General features: G+C 51.2%; 1 protein-coding gene across 2 annotated transcripts in view; it reads left to right on the top strand.

Annotated features, from left to right (window-relative positions):
• Positions 1-2,112: 2,112 nt before the first annotated feature.
• Positions 2,113-20,630, top strand: part of Prima1 (proline rich membrane anchor 1) — a 47,633-nt gene continuing 29,115 nt past the window's right edge. Inside the window, exons 1-3 of one of the 2 annotated variants that reach the window (XM_029540945.1) lie at positions 2,113-2,133; positions 2,907-3,029; positions 8,627-8,762. In XM_029540945.1, coding sequence (XP_029396805.1) covers positions 2,937-3,029; positions 8,627-8,762 — 229 coding nt within the window. In that variant the 5' untranslated portion in view covers positions 2,113-2,133; positions 2,907-2,936. Of the gene's footprint in view, positions 2,134-2,221; positions 2,288-2,906; positions 3,030-8,626; positions 8,763-20,630 lie in introns of those variants that run through there. The other variant, XM_021202539.2, reaches the window with a different exon arrangement.

Genomic DNA, 20,630 nt, shown 5'->3' with positions numbered 1-20,630 from the left:
AGGTATAAGATTTGTTACTGGTCTGTACCCAGTACTCTGCTGGCAGAGAGAGAGAGTGTCTCAGAGTGGGAGGGGAAGGAAGATGACCGTGGATGTACCCACCTGGCATTTTCTAGCCACAAGTAGCTATGATTTCACAAGGTTAGAAATATTGGGATAAAGCTTTTATCTTACTGATCTTATTGATACATAAATCTGATTGGGTAATTAAGCATTAAGAGTCTTGATTCCATTAAAATTACTGGGTACTGTGATGTGATGGCTGACCGTGGGGTGCGTGATAGCGAGAGGAACTTGGGGGTGGGCTGGGAGCATTGAGCATGGGAGCATTGAGGGGCACTGGAAAGATGGCCCTGTGGTCTGGTGTGGCTGGAGAATTGGTCCGGCCCCGAGGAGAGTTGGCAGGTTCATTTTTTCGTATTTCCTGCAACTAGGTGTTTGTGAATATTGTACAAAACAAATAACTGGATTAACAAAGGGACAAATGTCTTCATATTTTTGTCTATGGGACTACCAGACCTGCTGGCATATTCCCACAGCCCTAGACCACTTTGTCTTCATTCTCTTGATCAGTGTAGGCCCCTGTCTCAATGACAGTGGAGCATCACAGTGCTGGCGTGCTGACATGGTCCCCTGACCTTCCCCCTTCCCAGTTCTTGGTAGGGAAGGCCTCATTCATATCTGCTATGCCAGTCTCTCTAGTAGACCCGGCATGTATGGGGCTTACAAGTTCATCAGCTAGGCACGCACTGAGTAGGGGAGGCCTTGCTGCTGTGCTCTGAGGAAGGAAGCTGCAGGAGAATTGGTCTGAAACCTGCTTTGCAAAGCACTTTTGTACTTTTGTGAGTTTACATGGAGTGACTCAAGGGTGCCCTTGGGGACAGCCAAGGGGAACTAAGTAACTTTCTTCACCAATGGGCTGTGGTATCTGCCCTCCGCTATAAGCCTCTGGTTCTCTTACCTAACCCCAGACAGGATTGCCCAGCTCTTTGCGACTTTGACTGGAATGGTCACACCCCCACCTCCCGGGAACATCAATCAGAGCACTTAATAAAGTGCTATCACCAGATGAGCAGGGCGCCTGCGTGGCGCCTGGGAAGGTTCCTGTGAGGTAGGGGCAGCAAGCAGCTTGTTTGAACGAGATGTAACCAGCTCGGTCCTGAAGAACCGACTTGTTGATAATCTTGTATCAAACAGGAGTTTGTGGATGGTGGAGGAAAAGTCCTGGGAAAAGGCTTTCCCTTTTCCCCCTAAGACACGGCGGAGTGAATAGAGAGGTCCGGAGGTCATGATTGCCAAATGGAGGGAGGTCAGGCACATTGCTTTGGAGGGCTAGCCAGCACCATCCCAGCTTAGCACACACAGGGGAAAGGGGGCATCCGCGAGAATAGTGTGCAGACGGGGTCCCCACTAGTTAGACCTTACTACCATCTTCCCGCAGCCTGGGGGATGAACTTGAGGGAAGGGCAAGCAGAAGCAGGTTGCCACTGTCACTGGGAGTCCTCGGCCTCTAGGGTGTATAAATAAATTATTAAACGCCCAATACACAATAGCCTCGCTAGATGGAGACGAGGAATCACTGCAGCGGCGCTGGCGGCCACAGCAGCGGGGAGCGCGGGCGGGAGCGCAGCCCGGGAGGGAGGCGGGCGAGGCTCTGGCTCCGCTCACGTCTGTTTTCCTTTTTCGTGCATTATTTATTTCGCCTCCGCCCGCGGCCCTGCTGCCGGAGCGGGTGCTCCGGGCCGGCGCCTCTCGCCCGCTGCCTCCCGCGGGCCCCGGGCACCCTGCGTCCCGGGCAGCCGCTCGGCGCCACCAGGAAGGGCGGGGACCGGGGCGGTGCAGGGACCAGTGGCTGGGCTGAAGGAGGACTCCTGCGGCCGGCTCGCGGAGGACCCGAGGACACTTTCCCCGCCCTCTGCCTGGGTAGCCCGACCGGGACCACGGGCTCGGAGGTGGCCGCCTTTCCCGGCCCGAGCGCGGCCAAGCGGAGCCTGGAGCCCTGCGCGAGCGCGCCGCGCCCCGGTTCCCCAGATCAGCTGCCCTGGAGGCCCAAGCAGCGCGCAAACTTTTGCTCCAGCGCCCCGCGCTTGTCCTCTGCAAGTGAAGCCCCCGGGCGCGCGCGCAGCCGCCAGGGTGAGCTTGGAGGCCCCGCCTAGAGGGCGGGGGACTGGGGAGGCGGCTGGCTTTAAATGGGGGCCGTCCGGCTGCTGAGAACAGAGCTGCTGTGGGGGGAACCCTGACCTCCCTTCTCCGTGTCGACGATCGGTGGGGGTCGCCACCAGGCAAGGTGGCGTGAGGCATCGGAGGGGTGCGGGCGGTGATGGGGGCGTGCAGGAAAACCTACGCCTGCCCGGGAACAGGAGTGGGGTTTGGGCGGCAAATGGGAGCACGTACGGAGGTGCCTATGAGACAGTGTGTGTACTGAAGTCCCTGGGGGCAGAGAGACTACACGCAGCGAGTGATTTGGTGGTACTGTGCAAGCAGAGTCAAGGAGTGTGCGGGCGGGAGTCGGCGGCGGTGCATGGGGGTCACAGTGCGTGCGCGCGCAGAGTGAGTGATTCTCTCTGGGTTTGAAGCGTACTTCTAGTCAGAGTTGTGCATGGCCGTTTTTGGGTTTGCATGAGGTTCAATAAGTGTGTTTGGATGTTTCTGGAGGTGTGCACGGGACCAAGGTGTGCTTGCGGTATTCTGAAGGGAAGGGGGTGTGCGCCAGGATAGATAGGGTGTGAGTTCTGGGAAGCACCGAGAGTCGGCGGCAAGTGTGTGCGCACTGGAAGGAAGATGAAGACTTGCTTTGCGCAGGTGCCCCAAAGTGTGGGGCAAGTGAGTCCTCATCGCTTCGGTTCTTGAATTGATGCTACCGTTTATGCAGTGTCCACCTGACTCAAGCCTTGCTCCCTTGACAGTTAGCTCACCAGTGGGCGCCGCAGGCCGCGATGCTACTCCGGGACCTGGTGCTGCGCCATGGCTGCTGCTGGCCCTCACTTCTGCTGCACTGTGCGCTGCACCCACTCTGGGGTTTAGTTCAGGTGAGAAGCGGGGCAGAGGCCTCCTGGGAAGAGGGTACGGTCACTTCAGAGCTCCCCCTACAGCCACCCATTGAGTGGTCTTGGGGAGGCTTGGGGAGAAAGAAAAACTGGTCAAGTATAACATGCTCTGGCCCTGAAAAAAAAAAAAAAAAAGAAAGAAAGAAAGAAAAAGAAAAGAAACTTTGCAAAGAGTCTCAGTTGTGGCCTAAGGCCTACAGGACTGAATGAACTTGAAATAGGAAGGTGCTAAGACCTCATAGTGAATTCTACTGCAGCTTTTGAGGAAAGAAACGAACTTATAAACAAACAAACAAACATACAACAATAACAAAAAACCAAAAAAAAAAAAAAATCCCACAGTGGTGCCTTGTTTCCTACCAGATTCGACCCCTAAACTTCAAATTAGCCTTCCAATTGTCTTCAATCTGGGGTGAAGGCTGTGTTTCTTGTAAGTGGTGGCTGGGGAGGTGGATGGTGACCCAGGATTCATTCAAAACGCAGACTCAAGATGATTGGATGGGATGTTCTCTAGTCTGCCCTGACCCCACCCCCAGTGACCCGCCCTTTACCAGCAGAGTGACAGAACAACAGACTTAAGCTCTGGTCCTGGGTTTCTCCTTCCTGCTTGTTATGCGACCAGTACTTGTGTGCTTGGTGCATCACCTGGACCACAAGAAACATGGTTAGTAGCTGTCCTTGCTGTGGCTGGGGTATGAGATGTTATATCCATTGGGCAGAGACACTCCCCAGCTTCCATGACTCTCTAGAGGCACCCCACCATCAGCTCAGGCCAAGGTTTCTGCTTTCTCTGCTCTGGCCAGCCTCTGGCTTATGATCGCGTTATTTAAATGTACTGTGTGTCCTCGGGGATCCGGGATGTCATTTCTCAACACTTGGACCATTGAGACGAGGTCCCTTTGTTCAACTTCTAGCTGAGCCCCATTGCAGAGTTCACCTGTCTGTCTGTGTACCCAAGTGCCTAGTTCTCTGTCTTCCCAAAACCTTTCAGCTAGGACTGAGAGAGGAGGAGGGATGACGGGGACAACAGAGCTGTCATGTATGTCAGAGGGCTCTAACGAGAAGAGCCATGGCACCTGCCCTACCCATCAGAGGACTAACAAAGCCCCGGCTCTGTCGTGTCCTACAGCCTGGCCATGTTTACAAAAGCATTTGTGCATGCGTGTTTCAGATTCTCAGACTCAATACAAATCAATTCTCATGAAAATCAATTAGAAAAGAATCCTTGAGTTAAATAGTGCGGGCCAGATCTTGGCTTGAAGCTCTGGAAAATTCATCTACAGATGACAGGGGTAGAGAAGCCAGCGGGAAGGAAGGGGGATTGGCAATGCATGGGTCTGGGTTTTTAAGCCAGAGAGCTGGGTTTGGGGAGGGACACAGGAGAGAAGAAGAAGGAAGCATGCAGGTCCATAAGGCCATGTGTTTCTTTTAAGTGGAGAGAATAGATCCCTCAGATCCTAGGAGTTCCCCGAACACAGAGAAAGATGTCAGAGCCATCATCCTTTCCAGGAGCAATCACTGCTTAAGAATCCTCCAGAGAGTAAAGGATAGGTCTGATGCAACTGTCTTGTGATTAATGGGCTACTAGATGAGGCCAGAAACCTGGGTCCCTCATGTGGCAAGTTCCTCCCTTGAAATTGGTGAAAGCCTCTGACTGTGGCAAGAGGATAAGAGTTGCTTAAGTCCAATGTCATTTAAATTGCCAAAGGTGGGCGGGGTCATTCCTTAACCTTCCCTCCTGTCCGTGTGTCTGAAATGGAGCTTTTATGACTTAGGGTTCTTCCAAGTTCACTTCGGTTGATTTTCTTTTCTTGTAAGGAAAGAGGATGACAGGCTGTCAGATTTATTAGGTGTGACAGGAGTGTGTCTCATCAAGTTACTGCGGTGCAGGCCTATCTCCTTAAAAGATGCCAGAAGCCATCATGCTTGTGGGCACGTATCTAAAGCAAATGCTAGGGAGACCGTCCTGGATCTGGCCTTATGCGTCTCTGTGCTGGCACGATACTATCCCCGACTTAGTGGAAGCTGAATCCTCCGCTCGGCTCCCTCAGCTTGCAGTTCCCAGCAACAGCTTTTATTGGGAACCTCCAGATGACAAGCTCAGTGTCAAGAGCAAGGGGCTTAGTGGCCCCAGTCATTGTGGTGTTGGCAAGCTGTGCCGCCGCCTACGTCACTGAGCAAGTGATTCCAGACAGAATCCCTCAGGAGGAGCAAACGGTTTAGAGCTGGAGCTTGGAGAAAGAGTCCAAGAAACCACCACTTGGTGCAACCACTGAGATAGATGTGACAGAGTTCTGGATTTGCCAGACAGTGAAATATTTGACAGAGGGCACAGCCTGAAGCCAAGGGCAAGGGCGAGGCATGAAAAGATCTGGGGAGGGAAGGGGAGGTAAAAACCCCTAATTGTCTTGAAGTTGAGATTTGACACTGGGACTCCTAGGCACAATGGAGAGTTCAAAGTCAGACATGACACCATCTCAGATTGTCACTTTAGACACCTCAGGTCGTCAGGGAGGGTGGATTTTGATTCCAGAGCACAAGATGGCAAAGAGGCACACGGAGAGGGGCATATGCCAAGATGGGTTTCACTTTTGGCATAAATCTATTCTGTACCACCCTGGGGATATTTCTAAGATATAATGATCTTTACTGTTTATCCATTACTTAACAAGACAATTTTCCTAGCAATACTAGGTAAGAGGCAGGTGCTACCCAGTAGACGTGGACGCCTGGTGCAGGGCAGTAACAGAGGCAAATCCTGAACATGTTTGGGAGGCACCATACACACTGGGTGTGAGAGCCATACAAACTGACCTTGAATCCAGCTTCACTCATATCCCCAGGACACAGGGAAAATGCAACCAAACTCTGCCAGAACATCCCATGAATGACCTCCCCCTTCCCAACACAGTGCTAGTTTCCCTCTGTCCACGTTAATGCCTCTCTGCTTCCTGACTGTGGACACAATGTGACTAGCCACATCTGCCTCCTGCTGGCAGGGATTTCCTACCATGATAGGCTGTCCCTGGGACTGTGAGTCAAGTTAAAGTCCTCCTTCCTGAAGTTCCACAGTCAGACGTTTTGTCTCCACAAATGAGAAAAGTAACCCAGACAAGCATCAGGTGGTCACTAGGTCTGGACAGTGTTGGGTTGGATGCTGGGTCCGTCATTTAAGCTTGTTGACCCCTTGTCTTGCCTGTTGTATGGCTAATAAGCTTCCTACATCTGCTGACACCATGTCCCTGCTCAGGACGAATACAACACTCACCATCTACTTGTCTGCCCCAGACACCTACAGCTCCTGTGAGGGGACAGATAGTATAAAACAGCAGGGAACTTGCCTCAAAGAGGAATATTTCTAAGGTGAAGAAGCAGCGATGAGGCCAAGAGGCCCAAGTCGGGCTGTAGGGACAGCTTATCCCAGATGATTGTGTAAGAAAGGGCTTTGAAGGGTAAAGAGAAGCCTGCTGATGGGTAAGGGGTCAATGGAGTAAGGCTCATCAATCATAGGCCTACACACAACTAACCTATAGGAGCTTCAGTGGGGGCCCTGGCTAGAACCCACCCCTGGGCAAGGACAGTCATTCTTGGCCCTTCTGTGAGGACAGATTCTTGAGCAGTTGTTCCCTTGGGTCTCAGTGGAGCCTTTGCATGAGAGAGACCAGGATCTATAGATTTCTAAGATGCAACGAACTCCTTCATTTCTTCCTCCTTCAGCCCTGAAACTTGGTCCCCATCTTTTGTCTGCCATTTGATCATATTAAGAACACTCTTGTAGATCATCACTCTTGTGTCTTCTCGAGGAAAACAAAAAAGGTCATTGTGTCAGTCCAGGTCAAACCAATGTGCTGTTCCTGAACTCTGTTGCGTTCAGTGTGTCTGGGAGACTGGGGAAGGAATGGCTTTGTCTGGGTGTGTTTGAGCTCAGAGTCTTAGGCAGTGATGATCCAGAGCAGGTCAGGAGTCAGGCCTGGCTGGAGGATGGGCTCAGACATATGGCAAGTGTCTGGCCTGTTTACCCTGACTCTGACAACCGAGTCATGTCGCTACGGGAATGAAGAAGGAAGCTCACACTCTGAGCACCATAGCCTTACCTTGGGAGGCAGGACTGTTTCCAGGGTCAGAAACACAGTCGGTGGAGCTTTAAAAATGTTAAAAGGTGGTCTGGAAGAGCCTTGTCCTCTCACTGCCACCCTGACATCCATTATGCCACTGTTGTGCCACTAAGCACATCGGAAGCCTCTCTCACACAGTAGAGGGACTCTAGGGTCCCCAATTGCAATGACAGGCTGGCAGAAGTTGCAGGGACACTGGAATTCTTTGTTTCCAGATGCTTACATGAAGCCGCACTAATTAACCGTGTCTCTCACTGAGGCAATGTGTTGCCCCTAACTCTTGCCTTCTTGTCTTGAAGCCAGCTTTGGACTCCTGGCTTTACAATCCTCTGCATATGGAGGGACACTGGCAACTGTCTAACCCATGGCTCTCAAGGCTGTGTTTGACTGGGAGACTAAAGCAAAAACCACCCAGGCCCAGCTCCCCTGCAAAAGTCTCAGTTCACTGTTCGCAGGCGAGGCAAAGGCAGGAATGTGTCAGGGCTGTGGGAGGGGCTTCCAGGACGTGGCTGGAGGGAGGAAGTACTGTTGAACACAACTGTCTCTAGCTGCTGTAAGGAATCAGGGACCCATCCAGGGAAGACCCCAGGCCCAGACTGACAAGGCCCAGGTTCTAGTCCAGTGGCTGATGTTTGTTCATTCCCTGACCAGCTCTCTGTGAGTGCTGGGCCCTTCCCTGGGATGCCAGGTTTTAATAATAAGAGGGAAGCCAAGGCATAGAAAGGCCTGTCTTGGCATAGCTTACAGTCCCATGGGAAAGACAGGCTGGGACTAAGTAGTAGAGGTGACCAGGGGGCCTTTGAGAAGGAGATTGGCCTGGCTGGAGAAATGAAAGCAGAACTGAGGGGTGGCAAAGGGTGAGGTGGAGACCAGGACAGCCACCAGGACAGCATACACAATGGCCCGGGATGACAGGAGGGTCGGGGAGGGAAAGAAGGATGCACAGAGCTTGCCAGGGACTGCTTAGGCCCTGATCTGTGTGGGCCATGGGGTCCTCTGAGTAGTAAGAAAGCACTTGGGGGGTCACTGAAGGGGTGGGGGTGATTGGGTAGATAAGTTTCCCAGAAAGCACTCAGCTGCTATACAGAGAAAATCAGGAGGTTAGTTACACTGTCCGTTGGTCACGTGGGATGCAGACCAAGGTTCAATCAGGTACGTTTCCTCTCCAAGATGGGAGGACCGTGCCCCAGACAGACACAGAAAGGCCAAAGTAGCCATGATTAGAAAGATAAGGGCTCAGCCTGTGTGGTCTCAGGGAGATAGACGTGGGTCTGGGGACTTAGATGATGGAGCAGCTGCCACTCTCTGGGAATAACTCCTTTGACTCCTCTCTATTCCGACTGCTTTGGTCTCAGAGACTCAGAATCCCAGGCTGTGGCCTGAAAGGGACCTGGGGGCAGACTCGGCTCAGCTTCTAGCTGCCTTGTGGCCTTCTGCATCTCCTGGCTGTTTCCATATCTGCAGGTGACGCATGCTGAGCCCCAGAAGTCTTGCTCTAAGGTGACTGACAGCTGCCAACACATCTGCCAGTGCCGGCCCCCACCCCCTCTTCCCCCTCCACCCCCACCTCCGCCACCTCCCAGACTACTCTCCGCCCCAGGTAAGTGAAGACTCATTGTTTGTTTGTTTGTTTGTTTGGGTGGGCATGTTACTCTCTATATTTCCCTGGGCCGAGGAACAGCTGATGAACGAGAGGAGACGGAGGACAGCTCTGCCTTCTTTGTAATTTTCCACTGGCCGAGCGGGAGGGAAGCCAAGACCCAACTTTCCCCTGCAGTCTGCAGAAGGCTATTCCCCTAGAATGCTTCTGCAAGATGGAGAAGGATGCTTCTCCATCGGTTAATCGGATAAAAGTCAATCTCCATTTGATAAGTGACCCAGCCTGAAATGTTCCGAGGGCCAGATCTTTAAAGGGGTCAGCTGCTCAGTACGATCTTAAATACCCCACCCACACAGTTTAATTTTCAATTCCGATGCCTGTCTACGAAGGCAGTTAGGGTAGAGCCAAAGGCAAAGGTCTGGGAGCCAGATCCACTCTTGCTTTTTGACCATTTGTACCCAAGCCACTGAAGCTCTCTGGCTTGCCTCCTCCCTGAATGACTGCATTTCTGAACCGTTTAATCGCCTAATCATGAAAGCAAAGGAACGTTTATTTACCCAGCAATGGTCTCAACCCTCACTTCTGCGTAGTTAAGTTCTCTGCCTACAGTGGTGGGTCCTGGGGTCTCTCGAGGAGACGCTTAGCTGTAGATGGGTTCTCCAGGTTTGCCCTGTAGCATACCAATGATCACGTCTCCACTGAATTAAGTGTGAGTGTGTTTTAAATAACCTTGATGAAACTCAATGTCTGCCAGGCTGTGTCTAGCCTCTTGGTACCTAGTGGGAAATACAGAGTGCAGGGCCATCTTTGCAGTCTGTGTGGGTTCTTTCCTTTTTATCGGCTCCTTGTGACCCTATGCTCTGGGAGTGTAGCTCCAAATAACCTTACTTAGAGCCTCTCTTGCTTACTTTAAATCTATGAGTCAGAGCCTTTGAAGCAGGGTTTGGAATGGCCTGAGATTACTCAGATGCTGGTTTTAAGTGAGAACCAAATCCCACCAAGTCCTCTGGCGTCCTTCAGCATCTTTCTAAGCCTGGGTGCTCTCTGCCTTGCTTATCCCGAGAGACCCCATCTGTCTGTGCTAAGGCCTGGCTTCTCTCCCTTGAGATGTCATCTTCCTTTCCTGAGATATCCTTTCAGCCCAGCATCTGGCCCCCAAGTCCGTGTGATGAGATCTGATAGTTCCCCACATTCAGCTATGGTTCCTTCGACTCCTCTTGTGTTGCCACGCACCTGGACCAGGGAGTATAGTCTGTTGTTCTGTGATCACTAGCTCCATAGAGGGTGTCATATTAGTGACCCACAGGGTGACCTGTGAGGACATGGAAGTCGTTGGCAGGGACACTGGAAATTCCCGAGTGCTTAGGCCAGATTCTACCCCTAAATGTCAAATTAGCCTTCCTATTATCTTCAACCTGAGGTGGAAGCTGTTTCTTGTAAGCAGTGGCTGGGGAGACAGATGGATTATTGCCACGTGACCCATTATTCATGCAGAACCTGGTCTGTAAGATAAATGGGACTGTCCTGGGTTGTTATGGAGGTTGTGTGAACAAGACATCCAAGTAGAAAGAATAGCATGGACAAAAGCTGGCAAACGCTGGGAGGTAGGACGGTGTTAGACACATTTTGGGTATCATAATCTTCAGTGGGGTTATCTTGATCAATTTTCTGTTGCTATAAGACAATGCCAGAGACTGGGTAGCTTATAAAGGAAAAAAAAAACCTATATGTTGGCTGGAATACCTAAGACTAGGGGGAAGCATCTGGTAAGGGGGGCCTCCCACTGTTTCATGCCACAGTGGGCCAAAGTGTGGGCAGGCATGTGGAGATGTGACAGGAACAAAGCTGTCCAGAACTGATTGCTCTGTAGCATTTCCGTTCCCAAGAGAACCCATCCAGTGTCACGAGAAAGACATTAATCCTTCTCTAAGGTGCCACCTCCACATGTCACTGTGTTGTTGGCAGCCAACCAAGTTTGAACAGGAGTTTTGCTGGGGCAAATGACATCCAAATCACAGCAGGGTCAAAAGGGGGCAGCCGTGGGGCAGATCTTCTAGCCCTGTGGGTCTCCAAGGCCTGGGTGAGCAAGAAGAATGTCATCCCACGGGCCCCGACGGCTCACCTACTTCCCTGTACCCAGGCACCACCTCTCATTCGCCTTTGCTTTTCTGCGTATATTTATCCTGCGTATATTCATCCTGGTTTCCATAGGAGTCTTTGTAGAAGTTGCATAAGTGAGAAACCTGGACCACGTGCTTAGATAGAAGGGGCCCCTAGAATCAAACCGATGAAAACAAGCCAGTGCTTTAGGATGTTAATCAGAAGACTTATAAGAGCATCCAAAGGAGCATGCTATGCTGATGGCAGTGCTGCTGGTACCAATTTTGTGTGAGCTTCCTGTCACTGCGACAAAACACCTGAGACAATCACCTTACTAACAGGAAAGGCTCCTTTAGACTCCGTTTCAGAGGATTCGGTTTTGGCTGTTTGATCCTGGGCTTCAGAGATGTATGTCAGTACACAGTCTGTCATGGTGAAAGTGGATGATGGAGCAAACCTGTTCATAGTCTGGCAGCCAAGAAGTGAAGGAAGTTAGAAGAGGCCTGGGGTCACAGTATATCCAAGGCCATAGCCCTAATGACTTAACTTCTTCTTACTAGGCCCCACCTCTTAAAGGTCCCATCTCTTTTCTCAGTTGTGCCACAGATTGGGCACCAAATTGTTAACAAATGGCTCTTGGGGAGCATTCAGGATCCAAACTGTAAGCGCTTCAGTGAGTTTGAGCCCTGTGTGCTGTCTAAAGTCTATGGTACTGCAGGGACACGGGCCTGTCTTTTGGGACACTGCCTGGACAGTGATGAGCCTACAGAGATGTCAGGCAGGCAGATGGCATACCATCGCACCTCCTGCTTCAGAGACAATAACTTCTTTTAACAACGTTGAGTGTGTGTTGATGTTGATCTGCCAGAAAAGATCTCGTGCCTGTGTGTGTGTGTGTGTGTGTGTGTGAGAGAGAGAGAGAGAGAGAGAGAGAGAGAGAGAGAGAGAGAGAGAGAGAGAGAGCAGCTGCCCCTCACCATGCAACCAGCACTCAGCCACTTCCTTGTTGCTCAGGATGAGCAGTGCATCCCAGGTTCCCCAGGACGCTCCTGGTTTTAGCTCCCAAAGACTCTTGGTGGGGAAACTGCTCAGCCTTGGGTCCCTGGCAAAGCCAAGGTGACTTTAAAAGTGGTTTTCTGTTGTTCTCATTTGGGGTGTGTTTATTTGCATGTGGTGGTGGGGGCGACGGACAAGTGCCTTGCATTCTGGAGGACCTAGCTCTGTGCCACTGTCCCAACATCCCTCAGCCTTCCCACCTTGAGGAAGGAGTAGAGACACAGTTTTTGTGATGCAGAAGTTCGTGTGTGAGGAGGGAGCACATGAGCGGCTGGATGAACAGGGGAATGAGTTCATTCGCTGAAATCGTATGTAGTCTAGACTAAGCTCGGAAGCCTCTGGGAAGCTGTCTTAAGAAGATGCTGAGCCTCATTCCCAGGATTCCTCATTCCATAGGTCATCATGGGGTCAAACAACCTGAATTCATCCCTCTCTCTCAAATGAGGCTGATTCTTAGTCATTAGGAGCACTCCATGAGCAGAGTCTGAGAAAATGGCAGTTACATCAAAGGGCATTAAAGACCCAGAAGGCCCTTTCCCTCAGCTCTGTGACACCAGGCCAGCTGTAGCTCTCTCTGGGCCTGTTTTCTCACTGGGAAAGGAACTGCTGTGGAGACTGGAGACTCTACAGGCCACCCTAGGTGAACTCTGTGCAGCCCCAAAGGTGGTGTCACAGAGCTGTGACTCAGAGCCTGGCTTTCCTGCCTTCTTGTTTTGCTTGTTAGCCACTTGAGTGACTCGGGATCCTGAACCAGGACAAGTAGCTGACCCTGCCAAATGTGGGTGATCATATGATCTCTATGTCAAATGAACCTGTGGAGAGCCTGGGACCTAGTTACCACTTAGTGGCAGCTAATAAGAAATGTGAAGGCTAGGCTGGTGAGATGGTAAAGGTGTTTGTTGCCAAACCTGGATTCCTGGGTTTGATCCCCAGGGTCCATGAGGCAGAAAATGGCTCCTGTAAGTTGTCCTCTGACCTCCACACAAACACATCATCATCATCATCATCAATCATCACACACACATGGGGAGAGAGAGAGAGGGAGAGAGAGAGAGAGAGAGAGAGAGAGAGAGAGAGAGAGAGAGAGTAAAACTTCTATTTATGTTAAACTGGGAGTGATGATATTCACCTGCAATTTCAGCCCCCAGGGGGATCAGAAGTTCAAGGTCATCCTTGACTATATAGTGAGTTCAAGGACAGCCTGGACTATGCGAGACCCCCATCTTAAGAAGGAATTATTAAGACTGGCAGTTGTAGTAACCTTAAGCCACTAACCATTAGACCAGCAGTGGCCTAAGCAAGCCACTGGTAGATTCTGGAACCTGGCTGAGAATAAACTTGGGATGGTGTGGGCTCTCACCAGCTGGATAGATTCCACAAAAAAAGGGAACTCTGAGGATTGCATTCACATCCCTTCTAGGGCGATCCTCAGAATAAATTGGGATCCCCTATGATGGTATTTTTAGAAGGTATGGGGGACGATTACCCAGGCAAAACCCATGATAGCCACCAGAATGGAGGATCTGGGCTTGTTTCCCCGGCCATGGGAAGAAGAATCATGTACCAACCCTCAAGAAAAGTGTGTGCACCCCATCCGTGAGACCGGCTTCAAGGCAGACAAGCCAGAAATAGCTGTGGCGGAGCAGAGGCGTGAGCCAGTGTGTCCACAGAGTCCAAGGACTTCAAAGCACTGGGATGGATTTTAGTTCTGCCTTTATTTAATTCTTATAAAAATCAGAAGAGAGATTAAGTGGCTCCCCTAAAGGCCACACGTCAGTGACAGAGCTGGCAATAGGATCGCCTGGGCCCCCTGTGCGCCAAGAGCCATGCCTTAACAAAAAGATTCCAATGAAGGTGTGGACGTTATAGAATATTTTATTTTTGAGGCAGGGTTTCCCATTGTAAGTTCGGCCTAGACCTGTCGATCCTCCCCGTCTCCCCAGTAATGAGTTTGTAGACAGGCACTGCCATGCTCAGCTAGAATGCCTCCCCACACTTTGAAGAGTAGAAAGAAACCAATATTTTGTCCCCGGTCCTGCAGGCAGGAGCTCGGCGAACCCTCAGACACTCCTTTGCAATAAGTGGCATTGTCCTTACTTTCTCTGAGAACACCAGAGCTTCAGCAAGGGCAAGTTACTTGTTCCAGACTGCCCTGCTGGAAGGGCCAGCCTGCCTCTGAGGGTCTCCCCTCACCCCGCCCTAGTCTGGTTACACGCAGTTACAGAACAAGCTGCCTCAATAGATGAGGAAGGGTTGTTCTCCCCCGTCCCAGATGACAGGGTGAATCCCGCCAGGATGCTCTCCCCGTGAGTCTTTATGAAGCTGTAGTGAACTGCCTGGGCTGGGTCATTCCAAAGACTTCCCCTCTCGGGTATGCCGGTTGATGTTGGCTTTGGTCACCTGTTGGCAGGGTCCTCAGCTGGTGCACTGGAGCACCTGCGTGTGATGCCACCACACAGTCTGGGATTCCTCACACCATGGAGGCCAAGTTTCCAGGTTGCAAGGCCAGCAGGAGCTGTACTTCTTTTGACAGTGTGGCTGAGAAAAGGCAAATAACTGTATGGCTACTGCGCTCTGTGGAATCAAGGGGCCAGCACTGACTAGCAAGGAGTGGGGAGCAGACCTTGCCTCTCCATGAGGAGGGTCAGATAAGGTCAGATAATTCACTCCCCCTCCTTTTCTTTGGTGTGTGTATGTGTGTGTGTGTGTGCCTTTAGCTGTTCATACGAGTGTGTGTGTGTGTGTGCCTTTACCTGTTCATATGAGTGTGTGTATGTGTGTGTGTGTGTGTGTGTGTGTATGTGTGTACCTTTACCTGTTCATCTGAGTGAGTATTCGTGCATATGTGTGTGTGTGCCTTTACCTGTTCATGAGAGTGTGTGTGTGTGTGTGTGTGTGTGTGTGTGTGTGTGTGTGTGCCTTTTACTTTTGCAGTGCTGGAGATGGAGCCCCGGCTTTGCACGTGCCAGTCAAATGCCCTCATCCAGATACATTCCCAAGCCCCACCCCTTTTTAGATGTCCTTAAACTCTCTGTAGCCCAGGCTTGAACCATGCTTTTCCTGCTTCAGCCTCCCTAGTGCTGGCGTTACAGGCATGTGACATTGTGGTGTGTTTGGTGGCCATAGGCACGTGTTCTTTGGTCTTTTGTTTTCCTTTGCAGCAATCGTGCCGGCTTTGAAGTGTGATTTTGACTGGCTAGTGCCTGGATTCTTGGCTAGACTCACACTGCTGGGTCCTTAGTGGCAGCTCCGGCTCTTTAGCCCAAGTTGGACACACCATGGTCCTTAGCAGTTTATTTCCCTGGTACTTTGGGGGACCTTCTGTGCTCCAGGCATAGGCTGGGTCCTGAGAATGCATTGGCTATGACAGAAGGGTCCCCGCAGCCACAGAGCTTATGGTTTACTGTGTATGTACATGAGATGGGGGGAGGAGCTGTTGAGAGATGTAAGAGACATGGCACAGGGAAATGGAAGATGGTGTGTGCTGTGTTCTGAAGGGATGCCGGGATGGACCTGAGATCACATGTAAGCTGAGAGCCCACTGAAGGAGAGGAAGAAGCTGAGGAGATGGGGGAAAACACTCTTATCAGCCTGTGCAAGGTCATCATGTTGGGTAATGCCTGGGCTGTGAGAGAAGCCATTGTGGCGGCTGGCTGCAGAGTGTGGGCAACAGGAGGGGCCTTATAGCTATGGGGGCAGGGGTAATATGCAGAGGCAGTAAGTAGCAGGCTACGCAGAGCATCAGAAAGAAGCTTGGCCTGCATCTAGAAAAAGCAGGGAGCCTCAAGGGCAGAGGTTCTCAACCTGTGGGTCATGACCGACCCCCAGGGGTGCTGTAGAATGATCCTTTCAAGGGTTTGCCTAAAACCATATGAAAACACAGATATTTGCATTACAATTCATAACTGTAGGTTTGCTACAGTTATGAAGTAGCAACAAAAATAATCTCATGTTTGGGGTTGAGAACGACTGACCCACAGGGTAAGGCCTCACCTGTACTTTTCAGAAACCGATCCTGTGGAAGGGAGTGAGGGAAAAGGGAAGAGTCGAGCTCAGGGCTCAGGGACAAGGCCGGTATTGTGTCCAGCCATCGATGGTGGTGACGGTAGCTGGACTGGGCTAGGGGCAGGTGAGCAGTGTTGAGCTAACTTAGAATTGAGACCATTCTAGAAGACCCATGCTGTGCTTGAGCTAGGAGAGAGGGATGCAGGGTTGCTGCTGGGCTCTGAGCAGTCACTGGGTAGAGGATGCAAGGATGCTGCTGGGCTCTGAGCAGTCACTGGGTGGAGGATGCAGGGATGCTGCTGGGCTCTGAGCAATCACTGGGTGGAGGATGCAGGGATGCTGCTGGGCTCTGAGCAGTCACTGGGTGGAGGATGCAGGGATGCTGCTGGGCTCTGAGCAGTCACTGGGTGGAGGATGTCACTTATTGCATCCTCTCCTTGTTTGTAATTTCACAGTAGGATGATGGTGGAGATCAGGTGGGGCCAAGAAGAATCGGGGACCCTTTCTTCCCTCCTGTTTTAGCTGCTTTCATCTTAAGCTCTGAATTCCTCAGCATTAACACAGGGTTAGCACCACTGAACTTCTGAATGGCAAAGGTTCTCATCACACGCAAACTCGAGTCCCCCTGGGTCATGAGTGTGAGGGAGCATGGTCTCCCTGTCCTTGGGGTCACTAAGCTGATGGGCACAGCAGATAAACTCATCCCCCATCACCTTGCCTTCTGTGAGGGATGCCAGGCCCCCCACGGAGGTCCATAGATGCTGCTGACCTTGCCCTTGACTTGATGTGGAGTGAGCACCAGACAGGTATCAGATCCCAGGGGCTGTGCGACTTGGAAAGCATCTTGCTTTCTACGCTGTGTTGATGCAGGGTTGGTCTTCCCAGACTCAGACTCTATTTTTCCATCTGTAAAGTAGGCCAGCTCTCACATTTTAGTCTACACTTAGCACAGGTAGATTCCTGGGTCCTTTTTCTTTTGCTTGAGATACTGCTTTCCTCTTGTCACTGATCCATATTCCTGGTTTTGTTTTTGTTTTGTTTTGTTTTGTTTTGTTTGTTTGTTTTGTTTTGTTTGAGGTGGAACCTGGAGGCCAGCTGGGCTCTGGGTTGCTCTAGCAGTATCTTGGTCACCCTGCCTCTCTGGGTTCCCATTTTCTACCTCTAAAGGTAGTTGTGGGAGGAAAAAAAAACAAAACATGAATGAGGGCCTGGCTCTGCCCCCTAGTGAGCAGCCTCCTCTCCATAAAGTAGGATTTTTAAGTAAGAATGGTACTTTAGCAAATTTGTTTTCTGGTTTAGACTCCATTTTTCCATCTGTAAAGTGGGCCAACTCTTCACATGTTTTTTTTTAAGTCTACATTCAGCCCAGGGCATCCCAGATAATGTTCTGAGATCTTTAACAGGGTCAAGGCTCAATCCTCGCTTCCCATCAGCGGGCCCAAGGACTTGACTCCATCTTCCTTTGTTTTTCCTGAGCTTACCTGCAGAGGTCAGGCACTGGGCAGTGGCCAGCATAGGCCAGCATGAGCCTTCGCCTTAATCAGGTTGTCCCTTACACCTCCTTTGTTTCTTTGTGGGTTCCAGAGCATGATGAACCCTCTGCACTGGGGCCAGCAGACTGGCTTCTTTTGCTCAGCTCTCAACGGGGAAAACAGACTTGAGATTTCCACCAGGGTTCCCCCTGGATGTAGATGGATTTTTTTTTCCCCTTGAGACCTGAGGCCACCCTACAAATTGTCCATCAGACATCTGCTGAATTCCATATACCACGCTTCCACGGCACACTCTGCGGTGTCTCTGAGGCGTCAAACCTGTGCCAAGGCTGGAATCACAGGTGTGTTTGCTGGGGGCTGGGGAGGGACCTGTGGCCTTGAATCTGAAGTGGCAGTTATTGGATATCACCTGTCCCTGACACCCTGGTGGCGAGAGGATAACTCATCATATCGCCAAATCATGTTGGTCCCTCTCTTCTAAGCAAACATGACTCCAAGAAAACACATACTCAGAAGGACCAAGTGCCCCTTTCAAAGTTGCCATCAGCGAGGTACCTGGGACCAAACCCCAGGTCTCTGAAATCTGGAACTTTCCCAAGGACAGTAGACATCGGGTACTGGTACTAAGGGTATGTCTTCTTTTCACTAAACCGCAAGGCCCACCACCTTCCCAGCTTAGCACTGAGAGCAGGCATTGCAAACTGGTCTCTCAGAATCTGTAGCAACTGTGGCTATGAAAATGGCCCAGTTCCCTCTTTACACACTTCCTGGAAGTGTGAAGGAAAACACAGGCTCCCAGATGCAAATGGCTTGCGTCTTGTTTTATCTGCTTCAGTCTGTGTTCCGTTTTACATCCTTATCCTCATTTTAAGTTACAAAGGAGGGCGAATTGGAAGCCAGTCAATTAGAAGAGAACCCAATCAATTAGAATAGACACCAATCAATTAGAATAGAAACCAATCAATTAGAATAGAAACTAATCAATTAGAATATGTTGCTTAAAGAGAATGCTTGCTGGGAAGGAGCTGTGTGCTGGCGTTCACGGGCGGCCAAGATGCTGGTGCTGGCAAGCAAGGGGTGTTGGGGTTGGAAACTTGGGTGATGACTTCGTTTCCCCAAAGCAATTGATAATCAGGAGAGGAGATGTGTGAAGCGTCATGTTCAAAGCAAGAACACATTTGCTTACAAACTTCAAGCCATTCCCAGGACCTGCATTCTGCTGCCCAGCGCCAGTGATTTTGAACTAGCTAATGTGTCACAGCTGCAAGGACCACATGTGTTCTCCCAGGCAGTTGGGAGAGTCAAGGCAATGCTTGGGACAGCACCCATCAAGGGGGATAAGGGAGGGGTCCAGTCAGTGTGTCAGCTCATTAGTGCTATTACAGATTTCACCCAGGGTGCCCCACTTGTGTGGTGGTCCTGGGCCTGACACATGGCGAGTGTGTGCCCGGTGCTTGCGTAAATGCAATGTCTGAGTGATGAAGCCGGGGAGGCTGCCCAGGAGAGAGGAGCCAACATGGGGCTCAAGTTTTTATCAGATCCTGCTTGCTGCGTTCGAGCAGTTCTTGGGACCCTGTCTGATTTAGGTTTCTCCAGAGACAGAGGCTGAACAGAGTCAAATGCAAGTGGCCCCTCGGAGGTGATCCCATGGGACACCTGCAGGGAGGGGAGGGTGAGAAGGCGAAGGACAGGCATGATGGGTACCACACCTGGTCTTGGAGCTCAGAGCCAGTAGGGGAGACTGGCACCTGAGAGCCACTGGCTTGGTGTTGTGGCAGGGGAGAGTTAGTTAGTTGTCATATTAACTTGTCACAACTGATGAATGGGAGTGTCACTTCCCTGGGAGGTGAGGGAAAGTGTCTCAGAAGCGTCTTCCATAAATAATTACCTTCTTCTAATAGGACCATCATGGCTGACCTTACCTCAGTTAGATTCACTTGGTCTGTACGTTTTGGGGTTCCACTGTGAACCCACATCTCTCCTACCTAAAGAAAGAACAAGGGGTCTGGGGAGATGACTCCATCACTAAAGTACAAAGGACCCCAGTTTTATCTTTAGAACTCACCAAAAAAAAAAAAAAAAAAAAAAAAAAGCAGGCATGGTGGTGCGTGCTTATAAATGTATGTGCACTGTACCCACAAGAACATACAATTATACCTTCACATATCCCATATCACGCAGACACATCACAACATTTATGTAGCAAACCTGTCTGGAGCTCTGAGCATGCCCAGTACTGCACCGTGGCCACTGGCTGAGAATGGCACAGTGGAGAGTCGCCGAGGACCCCACAAGGGAGGATTGCCGAGGACCCCACAGGAAGGGTCACGGTATCATGCCTTGCCTCAGGTGGAGTCTCAGATGTCTGTGACAGTGGAGGGAGGCTGCCGATGAGGGAATGGCAGGCCCGTCTGTCTCCAGTGTTAGCCAGAAGGAAGGAGCCTGACTGGAGCAGGTCACCCAGAGGAGCCACCAGCGGGGGCAGAGATAGATAGAGATAGAACAAGTCTCAAATAAAGGCGGCCGTGGAAGAGGGCAGAGGTGCCCTAAGAGAGATGGGACAGGGAGTCCAGTGAACACAAGCTGGGTGGCAGGGGCTGACGGCAAAGCTCAGAGAGGAGGTAGCAGGCCATGGCTTAGGACTGCAGCCCAGCCAGGCAGGCTGAACAGCCATGACAGGGAGAGAGAAGACTTCCACTGTGATCAGGTACCTCTTGGACGGGAGCAGGGACATAGCTGAAGTCTAACTCCAGGTTAGTCACAGGGTCTTGAAGAGGCCACGCGTCTAATGCTGAGGCAGACGTCTCAACTGTCACTCAGTGGGAGGCTGTGGGCTTCATTCACAATGGGACGAGAGCCACAGAGAGGACCAGGGAGAGGACTGAAGGGAGGAGAGGTGAAGACAGGGATTGAGGTTCACGAGGAACCCGGGGATGGGTCTGAGGAATGCACCAAGCATGTGGACAGGAGCCAGAAGGCAGGCAGGAGTTGACGGTGGAAGTTCTTGCTAGAGCAGCCACAAGGGGAGCGTACACCGCCCCGTATGATTCGCCCTCAGGCATCTGAAGTTAGAGATCCTGAACACTGTGAGTGGAGAGGAACGGGGGAGGAGGAGACATCTGGGGTCAAACAAGTGGGTCTTTCCTCTCCGGGCCAGCCATGGAAGTCAATCAGTGATGGCAGCTTGCAGAGCCCAGGGACTTCAAGCAGAAGG

This window comes from Mus pahari, chromosome 7 (assembly GCF_900095145.1).
Source record: "Mus pahari chromosome 7, PAHARI_EIJ_v1.1, whole genome shotgun sequence".
In the NCBI taxonomy this organism is placed as follows: domain Eukaryota; kingdom Metazoa; phylum Chordata; class Mammalia; order Rodentia; family Muridae; genus Mus; species Mus pahari.
The sequence above is the reverse complement of the archived record's forward strand: the minus strand, read 5'-3'. Positions and strand labels throughout refer to the sequence as shown.